At 45.7% G+C, this 21,811-nt stretch overlaps 1 protein-coding gene across 1 annotated transcript in view; it reads left to right on the top strand.

Annotated features, from left to right (window-relative positions):
- The window catches only part of ERO1L (ERO1-like (S. cerevisiae)), a 22,842-nt gene extending 1,031 nt beyond the window's left edge, over positions 1–21,811 (top strand). The window contains exons 3-17 of the mRNA XM_010579861.1: positions 6,883–7,002; positions 8,645–8,728; positions 10,693–10,731; positions 11,205–11,281; positions 11,374–11,447; positions 11,930–12,050; positions 12,802–12,839; positions 14,093–14,104; positions 15,252–15,278; positions 15,449–15,541; positions 17,458–17,704; positions 18,466–18,535; positions 18,901–18,987; positions 19,566–19,699; positions 21,339–21,811. Coding sequence (XP_010578163.1) covers positions 6,883–7,002; positions 8,645–8,728; positions 10,693–10,731; positions 11,205–11,281; positions 11,374–11,447; positions 11,930–12,050; positions 12,802–12,839; positions 14,093–14,104; positions 15,252–15,278; positions 15,449–15,541; positions 17,458–17,704; positions 18,466–18,535; positions 18,901–18,987; positions 19,566–19,699; positions 21,339–21,399 — 1,284 coding nt within the window. The 3' untranslated portion in view covers positions 21,400–21,811. The remainder of the gene's footprint in view (positions 1–6,882; positions 7,003–8,644; positions 8,729–10,692; positions 10,732–11,204; positions 11,282–11,373; positions 11,448–11,929; positions 12,051–12,801; positions 12,840–14,092; positions 14,105–15,251; positions 15,279–15,448; positions 15,542–17,457; positions 17,705–18,465; positions 18,536–18,900; positions 18,988–19,565; positions 19,700–21,338) is intronic.

Below are 21,811 nucleotides of genomic sequence, written 5' to 3'. Positions count from 1 at the left end.
GGCGGCGGCGGGGTCCCTGCCCTGGGGGCGGGCGCGGGGGGTGCCGACCCTTCCGTGAGTACCGCTGGGTGCAGGTGTCTCAGCGCCTCGACTCCTCTCCGAGGATGGGAAAGCCTGCCTAGAGCAAAGGGACTCGGAGGGTGACTTCTGCCCGCTGAGCAGCACCATGCCCTCTTCCTTGCCTTCTTAACTGTGTTCTCTCCCTGCCCCTAGCAGGGAAGGTGAGTGTTTCAGCTAGGTCTTCCCTAACCACCCAGGTGCCTTTTGTCGGCTGTTTTAGGTATGTGTGTTACTATAATGTCTGGGAGCTGCCTCATCCCCTCTCCTGCAGGTCTGCCTGGCTGTGCCTCCCAACTCTGCTGTCCAGGAGAGAGTGTGGCTGCAGCAGGCACCTGCTACCCTACCCTGCCATGCCCAGGGGTGAGCTGGGCTGCCCCTGCTCGTTAGAGCTCTTCCAGGGTTAGTTCCCCTTGTTGATGTGCCAGGTGTCTTACCATCTGGCCCGGCGTGCTCAGTGCAACTTCCATTGATGTGCAGTAATGAGAGAACTGGGTATAGTCAAACAGCTAAATTTAGGGGAACGGTTGCTACACAGCTTCCTTTTAACTTAACTTTGCGCAAGCACTTTGGCAAGATTAAGGAGTGAAGATGGTACAGTGTATTTAGTGCTTTATTTTTGTTGCCTTTTAAAAAAGGAAGCTGTTGAAAAGCCTACTCTTACTGTATTAAAATGCTAGTGCTTAAATGGGAGTCAAATTGAGAGTGGAGAGAGAAAACAAATGCCATTGTGCACTTGGCTTGCCTTCTGGGTGGCTCTTGACAGTTGATTTTAATGTGGAAATGGTAAATACAAGCTGGACTGATACAGAATTGAAAAGCATGCATTTTGAGTCTATATCTCTATGGGGTTTTTGCTTGTACACTTCCTGCTTAGCAGTGAAGTTTGTCTCCTAAGGATTGAAGTCTGAGTCAGGAGTGTGGTATGGGATAAGAAGGCCTAACCACTAAATGAACTGGCATTCTGGCATAGTAATGGCTTGCAGGCTTTTTTCCTTGGGTAGAAGGAACCGGCATTGTACTTTGTACACTATGGGTTTGTTGCAACGCACTTCTTGTTTATGGAGTAGTGTATGGTTTGGTTTATTTTTCAGTACAAGTGTTCAGGTTCAAGATTTTTCCAGACTTTATTGCCTTTGGGAAAATGTGTTATGTAGGACAGCGTTTCTCACTCTTAGTAACCACTTAACCTTTGAAAAAAAACACCTGAGGGCTGCCTTGTCTTTTCATAAAAAACAATCTGCTGATCATCTTGCACCGAACTGGTCTGGTGGTTTTTATTTACAACCAAATAAAATATAGGGCAAGCCTTAAATGGTATGTTTTATCTTCCTTTGTTTATATACTTGAAGGCCTGGGTATAGCTTTTGGTTTCTTCCTGTGAACCATCTCTTGCTGTCTCATGAGCTTGTCAGGTTAAGAAACCTTGATGTAGGGTGAATGGAAGAGCTTTGACTTGTCCGTCAGCCTGTGTTGGGACAGTTGACAAGGGCCACTTTTGAGAGCGCTTGCTCTAGCAATACTTCAAACTCTGACTTAAGTGGGCCATAATTCTGGAATGGGCATTGTGCTCTTGTCTGTCTACAACTAAGAGCAATGTCTCACCTGCTTTTTTTGACTGTTACTTTAGCTCCTCATTTACTTAGAGAGGTTGCTAACCAGTACTGAAGCTTTTCTTAGAAACATCCATCTGTTACTAAAACCACTTAAATTTCACATACTGTTTCTGCTTTCCAATCTGTCTTACTAGTGCTGAATAACATTTCAATATCAGATTTCCCTTGAACTTTACAAACAGCTTGTCCCCCACCCAGATATTCCTGTTTGCATTAATGCTTTAGTCAGCCATGAATCAATTCTCCATATTCCTAGTAATTACTGCTCATTTGCTGTTTACAGACTGATGTAGCTGCATTAAAGATGTGCTGCAGGTGTTCAGCAGCTTGCGATTTTGACTGGGTTTCCGGTCTGGCAGAGGACTGGTTTCCTTCAGGGGCATTTCTGTGGCCAGTATGCTGTCATTAGGGGTGAGTCCAGGCACTGAGAGTTACCTTGTTGTTACCTGAACAGACTTTCAAGCCGCTCTTAATGTTCTTGTTGAATTGGTGTTCACCTAACAGCCTCCCGGGCAGGAATTCATACCTAGGATGGTTCCTGATCTCTGTAGGGTGGCTCGAGAGGTAGCTTCCAAGTGCAGAGCAGCTGCAGATCCTTCTTTGCTAGCAGATGCTTGGAGGTGCCATCTGACAGCACTTCAGCCTCTGCGTTTTAACCCCATCGTGAGGCTCCCATGTGAGGTTTGCTTCTGCGTGAGCTTCGGAACCCCTGGTCCTTGTTTTCTGGGCAAAAGATGTGGGAGGAAGCACCTGGGCCAGCATATACTGCTTCCAGGGCAGATGCTGGGCATGACTGTCCTCACCTGGCTGCCAGCTACTTGTTCCAAGTGCTTGCAAGGATAAAAGGGAGACCTAGCTGGAAAGAGTGCCACAGGTAGGCAGAGCCACAAATTGCTTGTGCAGGACAACTGCAAGGAAGCTTCTGCTGGGGTAGCAGTGAAAGCATCGGCTTGCCATCAGCCTGGGACTGGTGTGGCTTCTCTGGAAGAGCAGGCAGCTGCCAGTGAAGTTGGTACAGGCTAAAAGCAACTCCTCAACCACTGTAGTGTTCCCTTCCCTGTGCCCTGCTGTAGCTGCAAGTGGGAGATGCCGAAAGGAGTTTGCCTTCTTTCCTGCCCAGCTGTGCAGTAAATGGTGGTGTATGGGTCTGGGACAGAGCCCATAGCAAGAGAAGAAAGCCCTAAATCCACTGCCCAGGGGACATTTCTGTGACACTGAGGGAAGCAGAAAGAGGTAGGGAGAGACAGACCGGCAGTGCAGGGGAGAGCAGACTGACAGGGGCCTGGGATGGAGGTAAAGGAAGATGAAGCAAAGGCCAAACCCAAGGACTATGCAGAGTCCACGTGTGGCGGTGTTTCAACCTGCGTTACGCACACAAGGCGGGTACATCAGTGTTAAGGGATTGAGAGCGGCTATTGCAGAGGGCCAGCCGAACGCCTTCCTCGGTGCTTACTCAGCAGCCGGAGCCACTTGTGTCACGTCTGTCCCAGCGGCTCCGTTGCATCTCTTCCCAGTGGGCAAACCCAGCCCTGCCCTTCGGTCTCATGCCAGGCTCTCACACCCCTGCTGGGTGGAGTGAAACCCATCGCTGCCGCTCGGCGCAGTGATTCACAGGTGCCAGCAAGCACATGGCACATGTTTGGGACTGCATCAATTTTTGTTTCATCTTAAACAACTGTTCTAATTATTATAGGCTGAAGATGTAGATAAATATTTGGGGGGGGAAGTGTTCTAAGGCACCGCCCATTGCAGGGCATGCTTGAGACATGCTGTAGCTCAACTGCTCTGACAGCAGGAATTGAAGTCCAAAACAAGTGAGTGTCTGGCTGCATACAGGGCTGAAAGAAAGAGGTTCTGGGGTGGCAGGTGGTCACGGAGCAAGAGGGAACTTTTGGGATGAAGACCGTGCCCTGCCAAGTGGTTTGATGCTGCCCACTTCCCTGTGTCTTAAAGCAGGTCAGTGCTGTTTGGTGGTAGCATCACTGGTGCTTGGATCTTGATCTCTGAGGAGGCTTGGCTCTTGATGCTGCCTTCCGTACTCCTTTGCCTATGAACTTTGGTAGGTTGGCCGCATACAGGCGGCATCACCAGGCCTGGCTTAGCTTTTTTTCCCAGCAGCCTGCTGGCTTAGGAGGCAGAGCAGGAAGGTAAGCAGGCCAGCGATACCTCATTGGCCATGTGCCGGCTAGGGAAACTGCCCATTTTTGCACAGTCTGACTGAAATTCTTGGAGGAAGAAGGAGTTTTCCCTCTGACTTGAGCAGAGTTTGAGTTTTCCCCAGTGCTTCCCCTTTGCCTGTGCTGCTTCCGTGGGCATATTCTTGGTGGCATTGTGGCTGATCTTCTCACCAGTGTTCTTCTAAACTGAGCAGCAGATATTCTGAGATCTCCAAAGCATGACCCCCACCAACTCCTGAATACTGTGGGAGTATCTGCAGCGCTTCACCCTGGATTATTTTCAGGATGCTGTTTTGCCAGGTTGGTTCCGACTTGAATTGGTCGCTAGACATAGTGAAGACAGGCCTGGCACAAATGGTGCATCCTGTTTCAGTTGAGGGCTGGCTGGGTGCTCCAATGTTACCTCTTACAGGGATTCCCTTGGAGTGACATGTTTGTCTAGCATGGATACAGAGAGCAGCTGAAGGTTATCCACAAATCTTTTTGTAGGCCACTTTTAGACCCAATCAATAAGCTGCCTGCCCCAATGGATGCCAAGTTTCCAGGAAATAAAAAATGTGGTTGGTTGGTTTTTTTGTTGTGGTTTGTTGGTTGTTCGTTTGTTGTTTTGTTTTGTTTTTTAATTTTGAAACAGCTTTAAATTGGGTAACTGGATTAGTAAATTGCGGCTTTTTTTTATAGGGGTGATTCAGGCTAGTGGAAAGCTTAATTGCTATGCTGTTAATCTTCATTACCATGCAAAATGCCTGACAGAATACAGTACATGTGTGAGGTGGTGGGCTTCAATGTGAACACTAGAAATAGAAGTGAGCCTCCAAATCATGGTGCCTTAACAGAAACGATTTGCTCAAGTGGAGCAGGGCATTCTGGCATGCTCTGATAGATTTCCCTTCACTCCCCCTTAGGTCAGTGTGGCTGAGTCCAAAATATCAAATCTCTGTTGAAAAAAGCTCTTTGCAAAATACTGATTCCTGCTATGGAGCAGTCTGGGTCTAGAGCCTGGATTCTTTCCCCCTTGGTCCAGGGTGGCAGGAAGAAATTTGCACTTGCCTTTAAGGTGCTCTATGCTTAATCCAAGCCATTTTTTCCCCCACCTCCCCATTTCATGTGACTGTGTGCTCTGAGGGCAAGTGCTCTGTTTCTGCCTTCCTTCTCGGAAGGAGGGCAGGGAGCTTCATTTCCAGAGTATTAATTATAATGGTTTAAGTTGATGTGTAGCTCTTGCTGAGTTATCTGAGGGCTCTCCGGAAATGTGTCAAGGCAGGTGGCTCATGTTTCTCATGTGGCGCTCTTTTCTCTCTGCACATAATATATTTTGCCCTAATTGCGAAGGCTGGAGTAGCACCTTTTTTTGGATTCAGGGAGGCTTTTTCTTGAGGCTTGCAGGATTTTACGCCCATTTCCTGGGTCTGACTGCCAAGATGCCTGTGACTTCAGTTATCTGCTGCCTTTCCTGCAAGAGGGGTGATACCTGCTCCTGTTTGCTGTCCCACAGTGTTCAGCAGCCCTTAGGCTGGTTGAGTGTTTTAAATGTAAGAAAAGGGGGAGCCTCTTAAATACAATTCAGCGCCTTCTTAGGTGTTGTGCACCCCCCATCTGCCTGTTTGTTTCTGGCCTCCCCTGGGGAGCTTTTATGCCACCACTCGGCAGTGCGCTCTGTCACACTCAGCAGTTGCTGCCCGTGCCAGTGTTTCCAGGCTTACTCTGCTTGTCTCTGTTTCCAGCTTTCTCATGCACAGAGAGAAGGCAGAGATTGGACATAACCTCCTAGAATGGTGTAGTGTGGGGTACATCGTTTCTGTGCTGTCTGCTACGAGGTTTTTGTAGGCTTTCTGGGACAGAAGTGGCAAGAGGGTTTCTTATATCACGAACAGTGGCAAACGTCCCATTCTTTGCTTCATAAATTAACAATATTGTTTTAAAACAACTGCCTGATCTTAAGCCCCTGAATTTATCTGATACTGGGGAATGGCAGCTTGCCATGTGTTGTACTGCTACATCAACATCCAGGAAAAATCCCTGGCGTGCTGTTGAGAGTGAATGAGTAGTAATACTTGATTTTGGCCAGGGTGATTTCCCCAAGTACTCATCAGGGGGCGTGGGGGAAGCAAAACTACTTCTGTGTTGTGGGACTTTGTCATCCAGACAGTAATCTACGTGTCAGAAAGCCATAGCTGAATTTGTGCTACATTTTTTTATTGTATTTTTTTTTCTTCGGGGCTTGCACACAGCTTGTTGAGTTGTTCAGGATGATGCAAGAAGTATTGGCTTTCTACATCAGATTTAGAACAAATGTTTTCTTGCCAAATAGCTCTCTGAGGCAAGGAGAGAGACTGTTGCAGTTGCTGTGGTTCTGATCAAATGGCTGCAGCGCAGTTGATTAACAGCAAGGACTTTCTTTGAGAGCTGTAATCTTTGGTGGCATTATTGTTGTCTAACTGGTCCCTTACGCAAACACCAGCTCTCACCTGTATGCCATTCTACAGGAGTGACATACTGAGGCTAGTCTCAAATGGGAACCTGAGCTGGCAGCGCGTATGGCTCACAGCTGTTACAGCAGCTGACAGTGTCTTGCTGGATTTGGCCCTGACAGAAACATCTGTGATCCGTATAACTGTGTCTGATGTGTGGACCAGGGCTGTGTGTTTTTTGTGTCTGTGTGTGACACAGTCTAGTTGAATGTGTCTGTCATGTCTGCTTTTTGAAGAGATGGAAGTGTCTGCCTGATGATGCCTGTTACTCTGACATCAGTGAATTCTAATAGATCAATGTATGTTAGAGGAAAAGCGTTCCCAAATAAAAGTGCCTGTCCCCAAGCAACAAGTACAGGACAAATCCTAAAGGATGCATCAAAAGAAGTTCTCTGCCAATTCAGCAGAGTCTGGTTTAATGTTGTTTAATTCTGGTTAAACTTAACTAGTTGACTCACTGGTAAAAGGAAAGTGAATTGCTTTATTGTCTGCAGTGTTAAAAAGTACTGGCTAAGTTGTTCATAACTGTTTGTTTGTTGTTTGGGTTTTTTTATCCAACAGGTTACTGGTCATTTAGATGACTGCACTTGTGATGTAGAAACCATTGATGCCTTCAACAACTACAAGCTTTTTCCTAGACTGAATGAACTTCTGCAAAGTGATTATTTTAGATACTACAAGGTGATTTTCTCATTCAAGAACTGTATTTATTTTGTGTGCTGCTGGGTTTTTTTTCTGCTTTTTTTTTTCTCTCTCTCCTCAGTCTCTCTTGAAGTTATTGCTGGTCTTTTTAAAATCAACCACCTATATTTTAATCCTGATCTTTTAAGAATGCAGTCAGTAAGCGGGACTCTTCTGTTATCGGGAGAATCTTAATGTGGTACAACATGCTTATAAGATGCACAATTTAAAAGATATTTTCTTAGGCATTTTTCCCTCTTAAGAACTTAAGCAGTAGACCAATGAAATGACTTCTTTCGTTGAGCTGTGGCTCAAGTCTTGATGACTGGAGATCCACATTGCATAATGAGAGTATTCATAGTGTCTTCCCATCAACACAGAAAGCCTGGTTTAGTTACCAAACAATCAGGTGAATTGATGGTGTTACTGGCAGACCATTGTCATCAGATGGATTCTGCTCCCATTCAGTGAGACTGCATGCATATCACTAAATGTGGGGTTTATTTGAGTGTGCTTTGGTTATGGGGCATTATTTTACCTGCTGCATACAGATACTGAACTGTCACTTTGCCTGGTTGTTTCTGCAGGCAAAGCAAGTATTTACTCTTCTGTAAGAACAGTTTAAAAAGTCCCTGACTTCACTGCACTGCAAACTAGAATGGGCCCATATATAAAGTCACAGGGGCAGAGCTGCTTTTCCCTACTCCCCCTTCCTACCAAACCCACAAAATCTTGTTAAATGTTAATTGTTTTCGAAGAATGATACTTGATACCAACTCACAGAAAAGAAAGACTAGGATTTGTTAAAGAAGTTAATGTCCTTTCCCCTTCCAGTGTTGGGATTTGTTACAGAAATACTAAGATTGGTCTGAATGAAGCATGAATGGAAATGTCTGTGTGTGAAAGCATCAGAAGAAACAGCAGAGCAAGGATTAAAAGGATAACCTGTACTCATAAGCAGGACATGAGGGATAGCAATCAATCTGGTAGACACCAAGGAATTATTTGTTCCTATCGAACCCAGGACGCTTGCACATCAACAAGTCCAGAACACAGATGACTTGACAGCAGACCACCTGCGCTCTGGCCACAGGAGGATGGCCGCAAGGCTCCAGTGCATCGTCTTCCTGCTCCTGCAACGGGGAGGCAGGCTGTAGTCCTAAGATGCCCAAAACAAAGAAAATTAATGGGGAGCAAACTTCCCCTAAGATTTGTGGAGAATGAAGTGAGCAATATTTCCAGGCCAAAGATTGCCCCATAGTAACTGTTGGCTCCTAAAGAGTACAAACCACATGGCCAAAACCCAGTTTGTTGTTGCTCAACAGGAGCCTCAGGACGTGATTAGGAATTAGTTGTCTGTGTGTCCTGTCTTCTGTGTTACCACAAACAGTCCTGGCCAGGTTGCATGGGCACACACATCTCATATGCAAGACAAGTGAATGAGTATGATCAACTTTAAGATAAATAACACCATCAAATAACACCATCTGTTTCCACTCTCACTGCACTCAACCTTGCACTATGTTTTGTTATCTGAAGTCTTGCACTAAGGCGCTGAAGATGCATGTTGGTAAACTGTGGTGTGGAAGATTGGCTTGATTGCATGGAGGAAATGTGTAATAGGATAATATGTTATTTGTAGGTAAACCTAAAGAAACCTTGTCCTTTTTGGAATGACAACAGTCACTGTGGAATAAGAGACTGTGCCGTAAAGCCCTGCCCATCTGTGAGTACCAAATCCATTCTTTTACCTCTTTTCTCTCTTTGGCTTTTGCAGACCAAGAGGAAGAAGCAGGTCAATGACTTGCTCTTCTCGTTATCACAGCTATAGCAAAACTGTGGCTCTGATGGAGCTTTCTTAGGTGCAGTAATACTGGTATCCATGTGAAAGGCCAAAATGCTAAATTCTGCGAGTTTAAAGAAAGACTAGGCTTTTAACAGCCAGCCCTCTGTGAATGGCCAAAAACTTGTCCTGGTCCATCTTTTATTTTTTGGTATTAGTGGGATGGTTTGGGGGCAAATCCACTGTAGTTACAAGAAGTGCCTCTTGTGTTAAATGCTAGGATATGCACCCTGTTGGCCTGTGAGCTGCACTGTGATTTGCAGTTTTGGCTGATGAATTTGACCAGGCCCTTTCCAGGCCTCTCTCTTTACATGAAATGGCTCTTTCAGAGCCCTCTGTTTCCCAGTACAAAAGCAAACACTCTTGTCCCTGTATCCTGGACAAAAGGGTTTTGTTTGCTGAGAAAACATCTTGACTGCAGGTGTCTGCCTGAAAGGAAGGGGACGAAAAGGGAGTGAACCAGAACTTTGTTGCTGGGTTGACAGAGGTGGTGAAAATGCCAGCCAGCCTGGCTTTGTGGTTGGCAGCCAGCAACAGACCATCTTACACTCTCATTCCTGGGTCTCTAGAGCAGTCAGTGTGTATGCTAATGGTGTGCAGGGGTATGCCATGCTGATGGTGCGATGAGTGCTCTCTATGAGAGAGGCCTCCTGACCCTCCTTGCATGCATTTTTCCTGCTCACTGGTTTATTTTCACGTACGATTTAAAGTGTGCTGCAGTGAAGCAGGTGTCTGTCCCCCTCACCTGATAACTCTGTGGTAACCTGATGTAGTGTAGCTGGTGGCTGAAAAAAAAAGCTAAGCTGATATGACACCTTGAAGCAAGCTGGTACACGTGTGGGGGCATCATTTGTTATGTAAATTCTGATATGTATGTTAAATTCATTCGTCTTCTCAGCAACTACTCTACCTCTCAAATAAGAGTCCTTTGCTTCCCTAGTCTTCAAAAAGCACCTATTATGGACCCAAAACGGAATGATGGTGGTTTGGTTTATTCTCAGAATAACCCTAAATTTTGTTTAAATACTTTTCTTCCTTAAGAAGGATGGTTTGGTAATGATTATGACCAATGTGACAGAGTAATGTTACAATTATGTTAGTATTAGCTAGAAGTTGTCCTTATTTTAAGAACTGACTGTGTCACTGCTGGTTTTAATTAATTTGATTTGGGTCCATTTCATACTGAAAGCAACAAAAATAAGTCTTATTCATTGATTAATTTTTCTCTTCCTGTGCTGCTTGCCATCATAGTATTTGCTCCTGCAGCGTAGAAGTGGTTTTATTGCCTTCCTACTGATGGAGGAAATGGAAGTTGAGGAGCATTTAGGGCCTGATTGTCTTGTGCATACTGCTTGGGTTGTGTGGGGCTGGCAAGCCTGACATTACATGATGGAGTGGTAAAAGAGAAGTTTTTGAATGATGTATATCAGGGGCTGGTAGATGCATTATCTGAGGAGGCGCCTGGGCTCCTGCCAGGAGCACCAGCATCACCGGAAGACAGGATGCCAGACATCAGCTGACCAGAGGCAACTCCAGCTCCTCTGAAGTTTATATTGGCTTCCCTAACCTCACGCTTGGGTAAGCAAAACATAACCTGACGTAGCACTTGTGGAAGGCTGCTGACCTTTTGAGAAGAGGAGTCTTGTGAAAAATCAAAATAAAATACCAAGAATATTGCTTAACCTTAGTCCGTGGAGGAGCCAGAAATCGGATGTGTTGTAAGCTGAGCAGAGTGCTTTACCTTCTAACTTCTAGAATCTGTGGTAACCTTCCTAATCTTTCTCAAAGATTAGGCTGAAAGGCCTCACCAGCCCCACATGTAGCACATGCTCAATTTTGTCTTTCAGGACGAAGTCCCTGATGGAATCAGATCTGGAAGTTACAAGGTAGGTGTGTCTGCATAAAATGACGCAGCTTATAGGACCAGTTTTGTGTCACTGCAGCTGATAAAAGCTGCCTTAATCAGATGGGCAGTATTTGTTGGGATGCACTTTATGGCTAAATTTTTACCCTCTTTGAGTGTTTGGCATGCTATAGACCTTTGAGGTGGCTGTCCTGAAGTCAGGTATTCCCCTCCACTAACATCGAGCAGTTTAGGAGACTTCTCCAAGAGCAGGTATTGTCAGGCACAAAATGCTCCTATGGCAGCGCCAGAGGCTGCTGTGAGTCCCTGCAACAGTCATCACAATTGCATAAGCCTCTGAATATCTGCAGACATCCTGTGGAAATACAGGGTGGAATGAATCATAAAAGTGTTTCTGATGCTTAAACTGGTTAGTGCATTAAAGACAGAATTCTAACAGCAGAAAAACTGCTTTTTAATCCTCCTCTCTCCCCACTCTTTTGCTTTTCAACCCAGTATTCGGAAGAAGCCAATAACCTTGCTGAAGAATGTGAAGAAGCCAAGAGACTTGGAGCTGTTGATGGCTCTTTGAGGTTTGACTTCTTTTTCCACAATCCTTACTTGTCTTGAGGGAAACCTAGTATCAGTGTTCTTTCTGATAGTCTTTTTCCACTTTTCTTTGCAGCAAGGAAACCCAGCAGGCAGTGCTCCAGTGGACACGACACGATGACTCTTCAGACAGCTTCTGCGAAGCTGATGGTATAGGGACCTATTACATCTGACAAGTCTTGTAATAGGATCTTAAGCACCCCTGCAGAACTTTCAGGCCAATGTGTAATACTTCAGCAAGCCTGGAGCATATATAGCATTTCTTCTCTCCCCCCCGCCCCCGCCTTCAGTATTTTGAAAATAATACGATGCAAATATTTCTGACAAAGTATTTCTGACCCCACTGGTCAGGGTCTTGCTGTGTTTAGTAAGTTAGCACCTTGGATGGAGCATGCTCAGAGTTTGCTTTGCCATCAGCGGCCTTGTGCTCTGATAGCTCTGAAGGCCAGAGAGCTTTGCCCTGCTGCAGTGGGTTGATGCATACCAAGTATTATGCACCTGTCTCTGGAGAGGGATGAGCTGGTCTCTCCTGGCAAGACTGTTCAGTATGCAAAGGGGTGGCTGGATCAGCCTTGGAAGATGTCATTTTCCTTCAGAATTTTTTGTCACTGACCCAGCACTCTGCTTCACAGACATCTATTCTCCTGATGCGGAGTACGTGGATTTACTCTTGAATCCTGAACGCTATACTGGCTACAAAGGACCGGATGCCTGGAAAATTTGGAACAGTATTTACGAAGAAAACTGCTTCAAGTAGGTGCTTTGGGAGACAGGTTCCACAAGCCTGCAGGCGCTGATTTTTGCAGAGGGGCTGCATGTGCTTTAACTGTTCCATTAATCCCCATCCTCCTGTCTTTGCTGTAATGCTTGTGCAGTGTGTGCTGTCAGAGGAGGGGACAAGCCATGTGGCTGCCCCGTGAGCCCCCCTTGGCTGTTCTTTGGACCACGGCTTGCCCTGGTGCAGGCTCCCGATGCAAGCCCTGCAGTGTGGTGAGACAGCAGCCTGGCAGGGGGTGCGCATCTCTTGCGTGATGTGGTCCTGGGCGCACAGTCCTCCCTGGCCATTGCACAGGTGAGGTGAGCTCTCTTCCCAGTCTGTGTGCCAGTTTGAAGTCTGCTGTGAGTACCCCTGGGGCTGATGCACAGTACTGGTGGGCATTGGTCTATGGTCTTGCCTGCTGTGGTCTCTCTAGTGATTTCCTCGCCATTCGTGCTAGTGTATCATGTAGCACCATGGCCGTGGGATAATGTCCACTAGCACCTCTCTAGACGCTTGAGTTTTCCTAGCTGTTTGTTCTAAAGAAAGAAGGCAGGGAGCGACATTTTGCTCTACCCCTTTCCTGTCTGAGCAAAGCTGAAGCACAGAAGGAGAACTAAGAACTGCTTAGGCTATTTGACTGCAGAGAAGTAACTACTTCTGCTGTGCTGTGTTTCTGCACAGCCAGGAGACAGTGACTTAGATACCTACTATATTTAAAGGATTTTTATTTTTTTTTCCTCTTAGGCCTCAGAATGTAAAAAGACCTTTGACATCTGGTAGAGGTGAGTCATTTATCTCACTAAGTGGTTTAGTAGTGTACTGATCCTAGCTCCAGGAACAGTAAATGCTCTCTGAGCTACTTCTACTGAATGAGAATGGACCCAGGAAGAGCTCAGGGTTCAGTCCTGCTCCCAGTCCCTCCAAAGCTCACATTTCTTCCAGGAGTGGAGGATCAGACTTCCTTTCTCTGGGACGGGTGCTAGAATGCCACACTTCCAGGTGCCCTTGCATTAACCATAAAATTCTACACTTGATCAAGAGCTACAACGATCTGCTCTTCCTGGGTCCCTGGTTTCTGTACTCGGCAATGCCAAACCATCTGTGATGGACTGAAATGAGAATCTGGCTGGGTTCCTCTGTGGAAACCATCCAGTAAGAGAAACTCTGCCCTAGAGGCTAAGGCTAGACAGTGTAAATGAAAGTAGGGAAGGGTTTTGGAAGTGTACAGTCTTCTTGCCCAAGGCTGCTAAGAGACCCCATGTCTCCTGAGGCTCCATCCTGCCCAGACATCTAGAATGTCATCGACCTCACTCCCCATTCGTTTGACCGGAACACCGCTCCAGCAGTACCCTCTGGGGTGATCTCTTGATTTTTCCCTAAACTGTGCAGGTGCTTGCCCCGCTCCCTTGAGCCTTGTGCAAAGGAGTGGCACTTCAGGAGCAGCACTGGTGAAAGAAATGTACAATGGCCTTTAAAATATCAGTCCTTCCCTTGACCACCTCTGTTGTTTAGGCCAAGATCAGAATGAAATAGCTCAGGTATGTTGAGGGGAGAGGGAAGGACTGCTGTTTTGCAGATGAGGAAGCAGGAGGACATGAAAATAGAGAATCTGACCTGATACCTGCAAGAGTTGTTGCAGGCAACTAATAAACTGCAGGGAGCAGGGATGATGTCTTTGAGTATCTTGTCAGAGGTCATACAGGAGATCTCTGGCAGAGGCACACATTTGTGTCCCTTGTTTTCTGGTTTCTGCTTCAATTGTGTGGTGGTTTTACTTCTTTTGCAAATATTGATCCCTCCTGCGTTGGTCAGGTTATTCAGGAGCATTGCTCATTTGGTATGTTCACTGCTGCAGTTAGAGATGATATTTTCTATGTTCAGAACATTTCTAAACGTCCCTGGAGAGGCTCATTCTCTTGTCAGAGCAGATTAACAGAGTGATCTTAATGCTTGTGCTTTGGAGTTTAATTCTGGTCATGTGTAATTTTTATCTTCTCTTTTCTCTCCCTCCACCGCTCATGCTTTTTTTCATCAGGAGACGATGGAGGTGAGTGGCACTCTGTTTGTTTTTACTGATAACAGAAACAACTGTGGTGTCTTTATCACACTGTCACAAGCTGTACCACTAGGTAATGCACCTGGTTAGAAAAATCATTATGCAGGCAAATCAGAGGTTGTCTTGAAATTCTGCTGCGTTCAGGACCCTGTGAGGAGATCCCTCTGAGCTCCCTGTGCCTGAGGCCAGCCTGTCCTTGTGTGGAGGTCTCAAAAAGCACCAGCAGTCTTTTAAGAGTACAAGTCCCATTTGAAGGTAGCTACTGAAGTGTTGTAAGCCTTCAGGAACAGGACTTGTGTTTTTTCAGCGCTTGTTATTGCTGAGAAAGCAGCTCTCAGGCTGGAGCTTTGAGAAAACTCATAGGTAGTCCCAACAGCCTCTGACAGCTGGTAGGAGCTGGGTGCCCAACTCCCTTAGGCCCTGCAGGGCTTCCATCTGGGAAGGGCTGTGCCCTGGAGCTCTTCACCCTCTGCAGCCCTGGGCCTGTGTATATGGCATGTCTTTGTCTCCAAATTAGCTCCAAATCCATGTTTATGTTCTCCAGATTACATTCAAGCATGTAGTAGAGGCTAGTGTGAAACACTGGCTTGTGTGATTGTACACGCTTGGTTGCACTGTTTTATTTTATTTTTAATAAAAATATCTGTCTCGCCATCCTGGCCAGAAGAGAAAAGTGATCCATGGTCCTTGTTTCCCCTTATGCTGTGCCGTTCTGCAGCGCTTCTGCACCTTCATCCAGCCCTTGCTGAGATAAGTGGGAAAGACCACGTGCTATGTTTAGCTGCTGCCATGCTGTGCTGTAGAAGCATTAGTCAGAAGGGTGGGGAGAAAAACTATTTTCATGGTCTTCTAATGCTCCTTTCCCTGCTTCTGCAAACTGGAGTGAGCAGAGGTCCTCTGGGGGCTGGCCTCAGGTGGTTTCAGGGCATCAGGCATGGGCAGTACCCTCCTCTCTGTGGCTGTTGCCCTCCCATGCCACAGAGGGGAGTGTACTGCCCTGTCTCATTTGTGTATCACCCTGTTGTGCTCTGAAGGTTGTGGCCAAAGAAGTGGCCTAAAACATGACACGGTGTGTTAAAGCCCTCTTGCTGCTGTAAGGCATCTCAAACTGATGTGCTTGTTTTCCTTTTGTTTCCAGGGCATACGTTTTACAAGTGGCTGAAAGGTAATCCTTTTTCTAAACTTGGTTGCTCTTCCTGGGATGAATGCAAAATGGCCAGGGAATGGGTGGGAGTTTCTGGCCCAACTCAGGTGGGATTAGATTTCTGTCTGACAGCCAGGAGAGGAAAATTCAACGTATGCTTTCAGTATCTTGAAGTACCCATTTCTTTTCAGGTGTCTGTGTAGAGAAACGAGCTTTCTACAAACTCATTTCTGGTCTCCACGCAAGCATCAACATCCATTTGAGTGCTAGGTACCTTTTACAAGGTAAATGCTACTTCCTGCCTCAGTTCTCCTGCATCAGTCCTAAATTGACACTTCTGTGGCTCCACTAAATGCTAGCTGGAGCCCATTCCACCAGGGTTCAGGCCTACTTCTGTGCTCTTCTCTTCCCTCCCTCAGCACACAGGTTGTGTAACAGAATTAGGAATGCAGTTACCACATGCCTTCAGGTCTGAAAATGGCTGGACTGTGCTCTGCACCAAGACTTCCAGCACGTATTCCTTCTATTCTTCCTCCAAGGTTATTTTGGAGTGGGTTTCTAACTGCATGTTGAGGACAGCCTGTCTTTATGACGGTCAGTTTAGCAATAATCTCACCTAGACTGTGAAATGCTTGGCTGGGCTTTCCCAAGAGCCTTGATCCATTTCTATATGCCATTTCCATTTCCTTTGCGTGCCTTTGTCCATAAGTAGCTATCTGAAGAATCTAAATGTTAACCCTGGGGTTGAAAATCTAGGGTGATGTGAAAACATGATTTGTGTGTCTCACGTGGCCAAGGGCTGTGGCATGCTGCTCATGCAGCGTGGGATGCAGGTTGTGACTGACTTCCTGAAGTATTTAGTCATGGTAGTTTAGAGTGGTACCTGTGGACCAAGCCTACCACCTTTATTCTGCTAAAGCTTACAAAAATCAAGTACAGATTTAGAGATAGCTGTTGGAATTTGGATAAGTAATTTAGATTTAACTAAGTAATTACATTTAAGTCTACGGCCCACGTAGGCCTCGCCTTGATGTGAGTTAGGCTACATTAGAGTTGGGAGATAGAATAACAAGAGAAATATCAGAGGCAAGACATGAGTTGGGACTGCGGAGAGGATTAGGAAAATAAGGTTGGCTACAGGCAGCCAAGTAAGTGTCTTTGGCTTGTGTAGAAAGGGATAACTGCTATTGGTGAAAGGCTACAGAAGGCGATCTCTGCTCTGAGAAGGTGTTCCTTGGCTCAGCTTGGGTCCATGCAGGGATTTCCATCTGCAGGTGCCCTGGTCACCTTGTAGAGCCTACCTCAGCTCAGAGCTGGGAAGGAGTCCTTTTCTGCTGGGCTGGTTATCCATTGGTGATTTAGAAGATAAAGTTTCTCCCTTTTTTTTTTTCTTCCATTTTTATACATCAGCTTGATATAACTGTATTATATCTCCCATTATGTACTTTATATACTCTTGAGTACATGGTAGGATGAGCAAAGAGATATATTCTTCGTGAAACCTGTGGGCTTGATAATGGAAAATAGAGGCCAGTCTCCTCCCATCCTTGGCTGCTTTTGTTCTCCTGCATTTCCACAATAGAAGGAATTCTCTTAAGATGTCCCTGTTTGTTAGGAATCTTCCCAACCCCTGGCCCCCATGCTGCTTCCCAGTGCAAGATGATCAGGAGGTCTGCACTGTCTGCCTCTGCAGATGCTCAGATCAAAGCAGAGACCTATTCCGAGTTGTCCAGTAAGTCGGTGGCTTTTGTGGGCGGGAGTGAAGGAACGAAGGGACCTTCACAGCCTGTCTGGTACATCCATCCAGCCCTCTTCACTTGCAGACAAATGTTGAACCATCATCAGCTTACATAGAACTGCTCTTGGAAACAATCAGCTCACCTGATGAGAAACTCTTCAGCTGATTTAACTCTGTTTAAAATGGGCAGCCTCCATTTTTAGCTTTTGCTTGTAAGTCTGGGTCATCTTTTAAACCAACTGACAAAGCTCTGCAGGAGTTCTGCATTTGTTGGGGTTTGATTTTGGTTAAAAGTGTGCCACTCTTGAACAATTTGCGGTTAGTGAAAGGGCTGTGACTGTCGTAAAGCTTGGATCTCCCTGGTTAGAGTTACATTTCATCATTTAGCTTAGGACGGTGGGAGGTGGTGCACCAGAGATATACCTATCTGCCTCACGTTTTTGGGTTTTTTTGCTCTCTCAGATACGTGGTCGGAGAAGAAATGGGGCCCTAATGTTACAGAGTTCCAGCAGAGATTTGACGAAGTCATCACAAGAGGGGAAGGTCCCAGAAGACTCAAGAACCTGTATTTTCTCTACCTGATAGAGCTGCGGGCCCTATCTAAAGTGCTGCCATTCTTTGAGCGCCCAGGTTTCCAGCTGTACACAGGGAATAAAAGTCACGATGCGGAAATGAAAAACCTATTGCTGGAAATTCTCCATCTGGCCAAGTAATTACATTCGGTACCTGGGGAGAATGGCTCTTTCAACCCTGGCATCTCTGAGTGGGCTTAACCTTTCCCTTAAAGCACCTAGAAAGGCAGGTTCTGGGTTCTTTCTTGTAGTGGGATAGTGTGTTTTGTGCAGTAGCATAGTATTGCTGGGAGTACATTGATATCTGTATTCAAATTGCAAACCAGGATAATTAGGCCCACAGTTTAATAGTCTAGGCTGCCTTTTTGATTTAGCAGAACGCATTTAATAACTGCCTATGTGTCAGCCCTGAAACTGGCTATCCGTTTGACTCATCTGTGGAACACCAGTCCTGGCTTTGTGGTTTTGACTAGAAAAACAATCCTGAACATGTTAGTAACAGAGGTTTGGACTATTGGACAGAGTTTGGAGTAAGAGGAATGAAAGATACCAGAACCAGATGGAAATGGGTGTCTCCTAATGTGATCAATGTTTGAATTTGTCTTGTCACACTCCTCCTTTGCCTTCAGTGCTTACGTCTGTTAGAAAACAGACTACAATTGCTTAGAAACCGTAGAGCAATTGCTGAAAATGTCTCCAAGGTGAGACGCAAGCTAAAATTGAAAGCCTCCAAGAGATCTAAGAAACAAGCAGCTTGCACTTAAAATACATCTAGAGATGTCCAATGTCTAACACCTATCAGTTTCATTCACACACCTAACCAGATACTTCTGTGGATCTGGATTTCAGCCATACAAACAAGCTGTGGAGAGATAAAACTCTTTTCATTCTATTTCAGGTCTTTCCCACTGCATTTCGATGAAAACTCATTCTTTGCAGGGAATAAAAAGGAAGCTGTTAAACTAAAGGTAATTGGACAGCCCTTCCCTTTGGGGCATTTGCTACCTAAAGGGTATTTTCAGGTGTTTGTCTGGGACAATACTAGATCTGAAAGGGACTCCAGTACACTCAAGGTAGTGGGTCAGGTATTTCCAATTCATTTTGCTTTCTGAATGGTTGGGATACTTGTGGGCAACTATAGACCGTAGGGTCTGTCTTAAGGAGAATGGTAAGTTGCTGCTGAGGACCCCACTTCAGGAGGCATTTCCCTAGCTCAGTCCCACTGAATTTAGCCTGAAGCCCAGGATTAATACATTATTGGATTTGGATTAATACATGGAAGAAGTCCTAATCAGTGTGTAACCACCATCAACTTGAATGTCTTTTCCCCTAGGAGGAATTTAGGCTACACTTTAAGAATATTTCTAAGATAATGGACTGTGTTGGCTGCTTCAAATGTCGCCTGTGGGGGAAGTTGCAGGTAAGCTTTGTCAGCAGCTGGGGACGTGTCTGGAAGCACCTCATCTGATGGGACTCTGGCACACAGATGCGGTTCTTAGATACCGGTCAGCTCCTAGATACAGATCAGGGCTGCTCGAGTCGTTACCTAGTCCAGTCAGCAGGAAGCAGTGTGCCAATTCCAGCTTGCTGGGCCTGGCAGCAGCTGCCTGTTGCCTCTGCACTTGAAAACTGGGTTAGGCTGCTACAGCTGCTCCCCGGGAGAGGGGAGGGGGCACAGAGCCTCTGGCAAGCAAGGCAGAGGGTGGTATAAAACCGGGGGTTCAGCGAGATCCGCACTGAATTTTACATGTGGTCAAACCTAGGCAGGAAGCTTCTGCTGGGTAGCTCTGCTATCACAGTTAACACTAAATAAATAAAGCGTCCTGGCTCTGTTCTGCTCCCTTCTCTGAGCTGTGTTAAGTGAAATCCAGGTCTTGCTCTGTTGAGATGATGTCAACATGAATCCTTGCAAAGATGAAGGAGGGAAGTAAAGTTAAACTTGTGAGTCAGGCCCTGGATGTCTCCCCGCTATTAAATGATCTTGTTTGTCATGCACAGACGCAGGGCTTGGGTACGGCGCTGAAGATCCTCTTTTCTGAAAACCTTATAGAAAAGATACCTGAAAGCGGCCCTTCCTATGGATTCCAGCTGACCAGACAAGAAATTGTTGCCTTATTTAATGCTTTTGGAAGGTTAGTTTGAGTCTTTTTCCTCTACTTTTACACAGGCCGCTGCGTTATGTCCCATTTAAGCTTAAACAGTCAGTTCTTACCAGCAATATTAGTATTAACTCCTGCTCTGATCATACAGTCTCATACGGAAGCTTTCAAATATCAGACGATGTTAATATGGAGCGCAACAGTTGGAACAACTTAAAACAACTTCTTTATACGCTACATTTCTGTAAGGAATTCAAGGAAGCATTTGTATTAAGATACAAAGAATTTGGTGATTTTTAAGAAACTGTGTGACTGTCCTCGGAGCACATTGTCCCCAGACATGGGTTGCTTTTCTTGTTCTATGCTCACTTTAGAGCTCTCCTTCAGGCTTCTCACTTCTACCTGTTAATCCCCAGATCCGTTTGCAATGGTTGCATTTAACGGGAATTCATTAGTCCAGCCCTTGTGGAGAGCTGGATGAGGAGTTTTTGGCAGAAAAGGAGGGTAACAAGGCCTTTAGGAGAGAGAAGAGATTACAAGACACTCTGGTTATACATTACCGCTTAGTGGTGTTGACAGACCTGGAGTTTCTGGCAAACAGGTTTTTCAAAGGATTCTTCAGGTGACGTTGCTGCCGATTCTGAAGCTCAGGGGTCCTGCTGTGCCTCACTTCAAACCAACTGATTTTCCCTTCTGCATGTGAATCATCAGCAATGGGGAGACCCTAATGTATATCAGTCAAATCTGGAAAACCCCAAAATACTCTTCCCCAGGGATGTTGTGGCACTCCCCTCCTGAGCACAGCTGCTGTGTTCCCCTTACACTAGAGGAGCTGGGCTTCCCTCTGCCCTTCTCCTGCTGTGTCGACACAGCCTTTGGAAGCCCCGTGTGGGAGACTTACGGACCCTCTGAACTTCTTTTTCAGAGGAAGTTGAGGGCTGGCAGGCAGAGAGCCTTTTTCTTCCTTCCCTTCCCCACTCTGCTGCCCAGCTAAAACTCTACCCTGGAAGTCCTCTGCTGTGTGAAAAGACTGGGGCCAGGCAGCTCTTTCTCAGACTCCAACCTCATGTCCCACCCACCTGGCTTAGAAGAGCCTTTTAAAACAGACCTCTGTCTTTTGCTTGTTGTTCACACGTGATTTGGGTTATTCAAAACCTCCTTAAAACAGAAGTTTGTCCAGGCTGGGAAGGGCAGACCTCTCCTTTACGGAAGAGGCTCTCACAGGCCCTGTCCTCAGAGTCTGATCTGGCATCTTCACTGATGCTGGTGCTCCAGGGGCAAAATGTATTTAGCAAGAAAAATGAGGTAGGTGATTCAAAAAGCCCTTCAGAAGAAACAAGCTTATATGGCAAGGAGACTCCGTGACCTGCCTGCACAGCCGGTACTATTATGGTCTGTTTCTTGACCTCTAGTTAATGGGTTTGTCTGATCACTGCTGAGCTCTGTAACATCCTGTTCCACTGTGTTTCTCAGTGTTTGCTTTAAAAAGAGTCTGCGAAATTAGTGAAGGGCCTGGTTGTAACCAGAACCTAATTTAGCTGAAATTCTAAATTCTCTCTTCCCAAGAGCTCACGGAAGCTTTACTTGATAGCAGTCCCTTTCTCTTAAATTTTAAATAAGGTCTGATGCATATGTTGCTCTAATGTTTCCCTTTTGCTTTCCTTGTGCACAGGATTTCAACAAGCATTAGAGAACTGGAAAACTTCAAGAACATCTTACGAAATATGCGGTGAATTCACTGGAGAAAGAGAGACTTAAAGTTTTACTGCTTGGCTGTTCTGGGTTCTCTAAAAATGGACAAACACCATCGTTCCATCACACTCCCAACCACTACATCGTGAAGACTGGTTGCTGGACCTCCTGTTCCTAGCTGATTGTCTGTAACCTGCTGATGACAAATAATTTTGTACAAGGGAAAAAAAAAGCTACTTTTTTTGTATAAAAGTGGGGACTATATGTAAATTTTATTTTATATACTGGAAGATCATTCTGAATAACTTCTTTAAATACTGCTGTACTATTTTGACGGATTAGACCTATCTCTGTGCCTTCAGAAGCTGGAGGTAGGGCAAGAACTGTGCCACTGAATAAATTTGGGGAAAATTCCTTGTCTGCTCCATGATTCCAATCAGCTCCTCACTTACA

The sequence above is a fragment of the Haliaeetus leucocephalus genome, unplaced genomic scaffold, assembly GCF_000737465.1.
Source record: "Haliaeetus leucocephalus isolate CR32 unplaced genomic scaffold, Haliaeetus_leucocephalus-4.0 Scaffold678, whole genome shotgun sequence".
Lineage (NCBI taxonomy): Eukaryota > Metazoa > Chordata > Aves > Accipitriformes > Accipitridae > Haliaeetus > Haliaeetus leucocephalus.
This window is presented reverse-complemented; position numbering and strand designations above follow the sequence as displayed.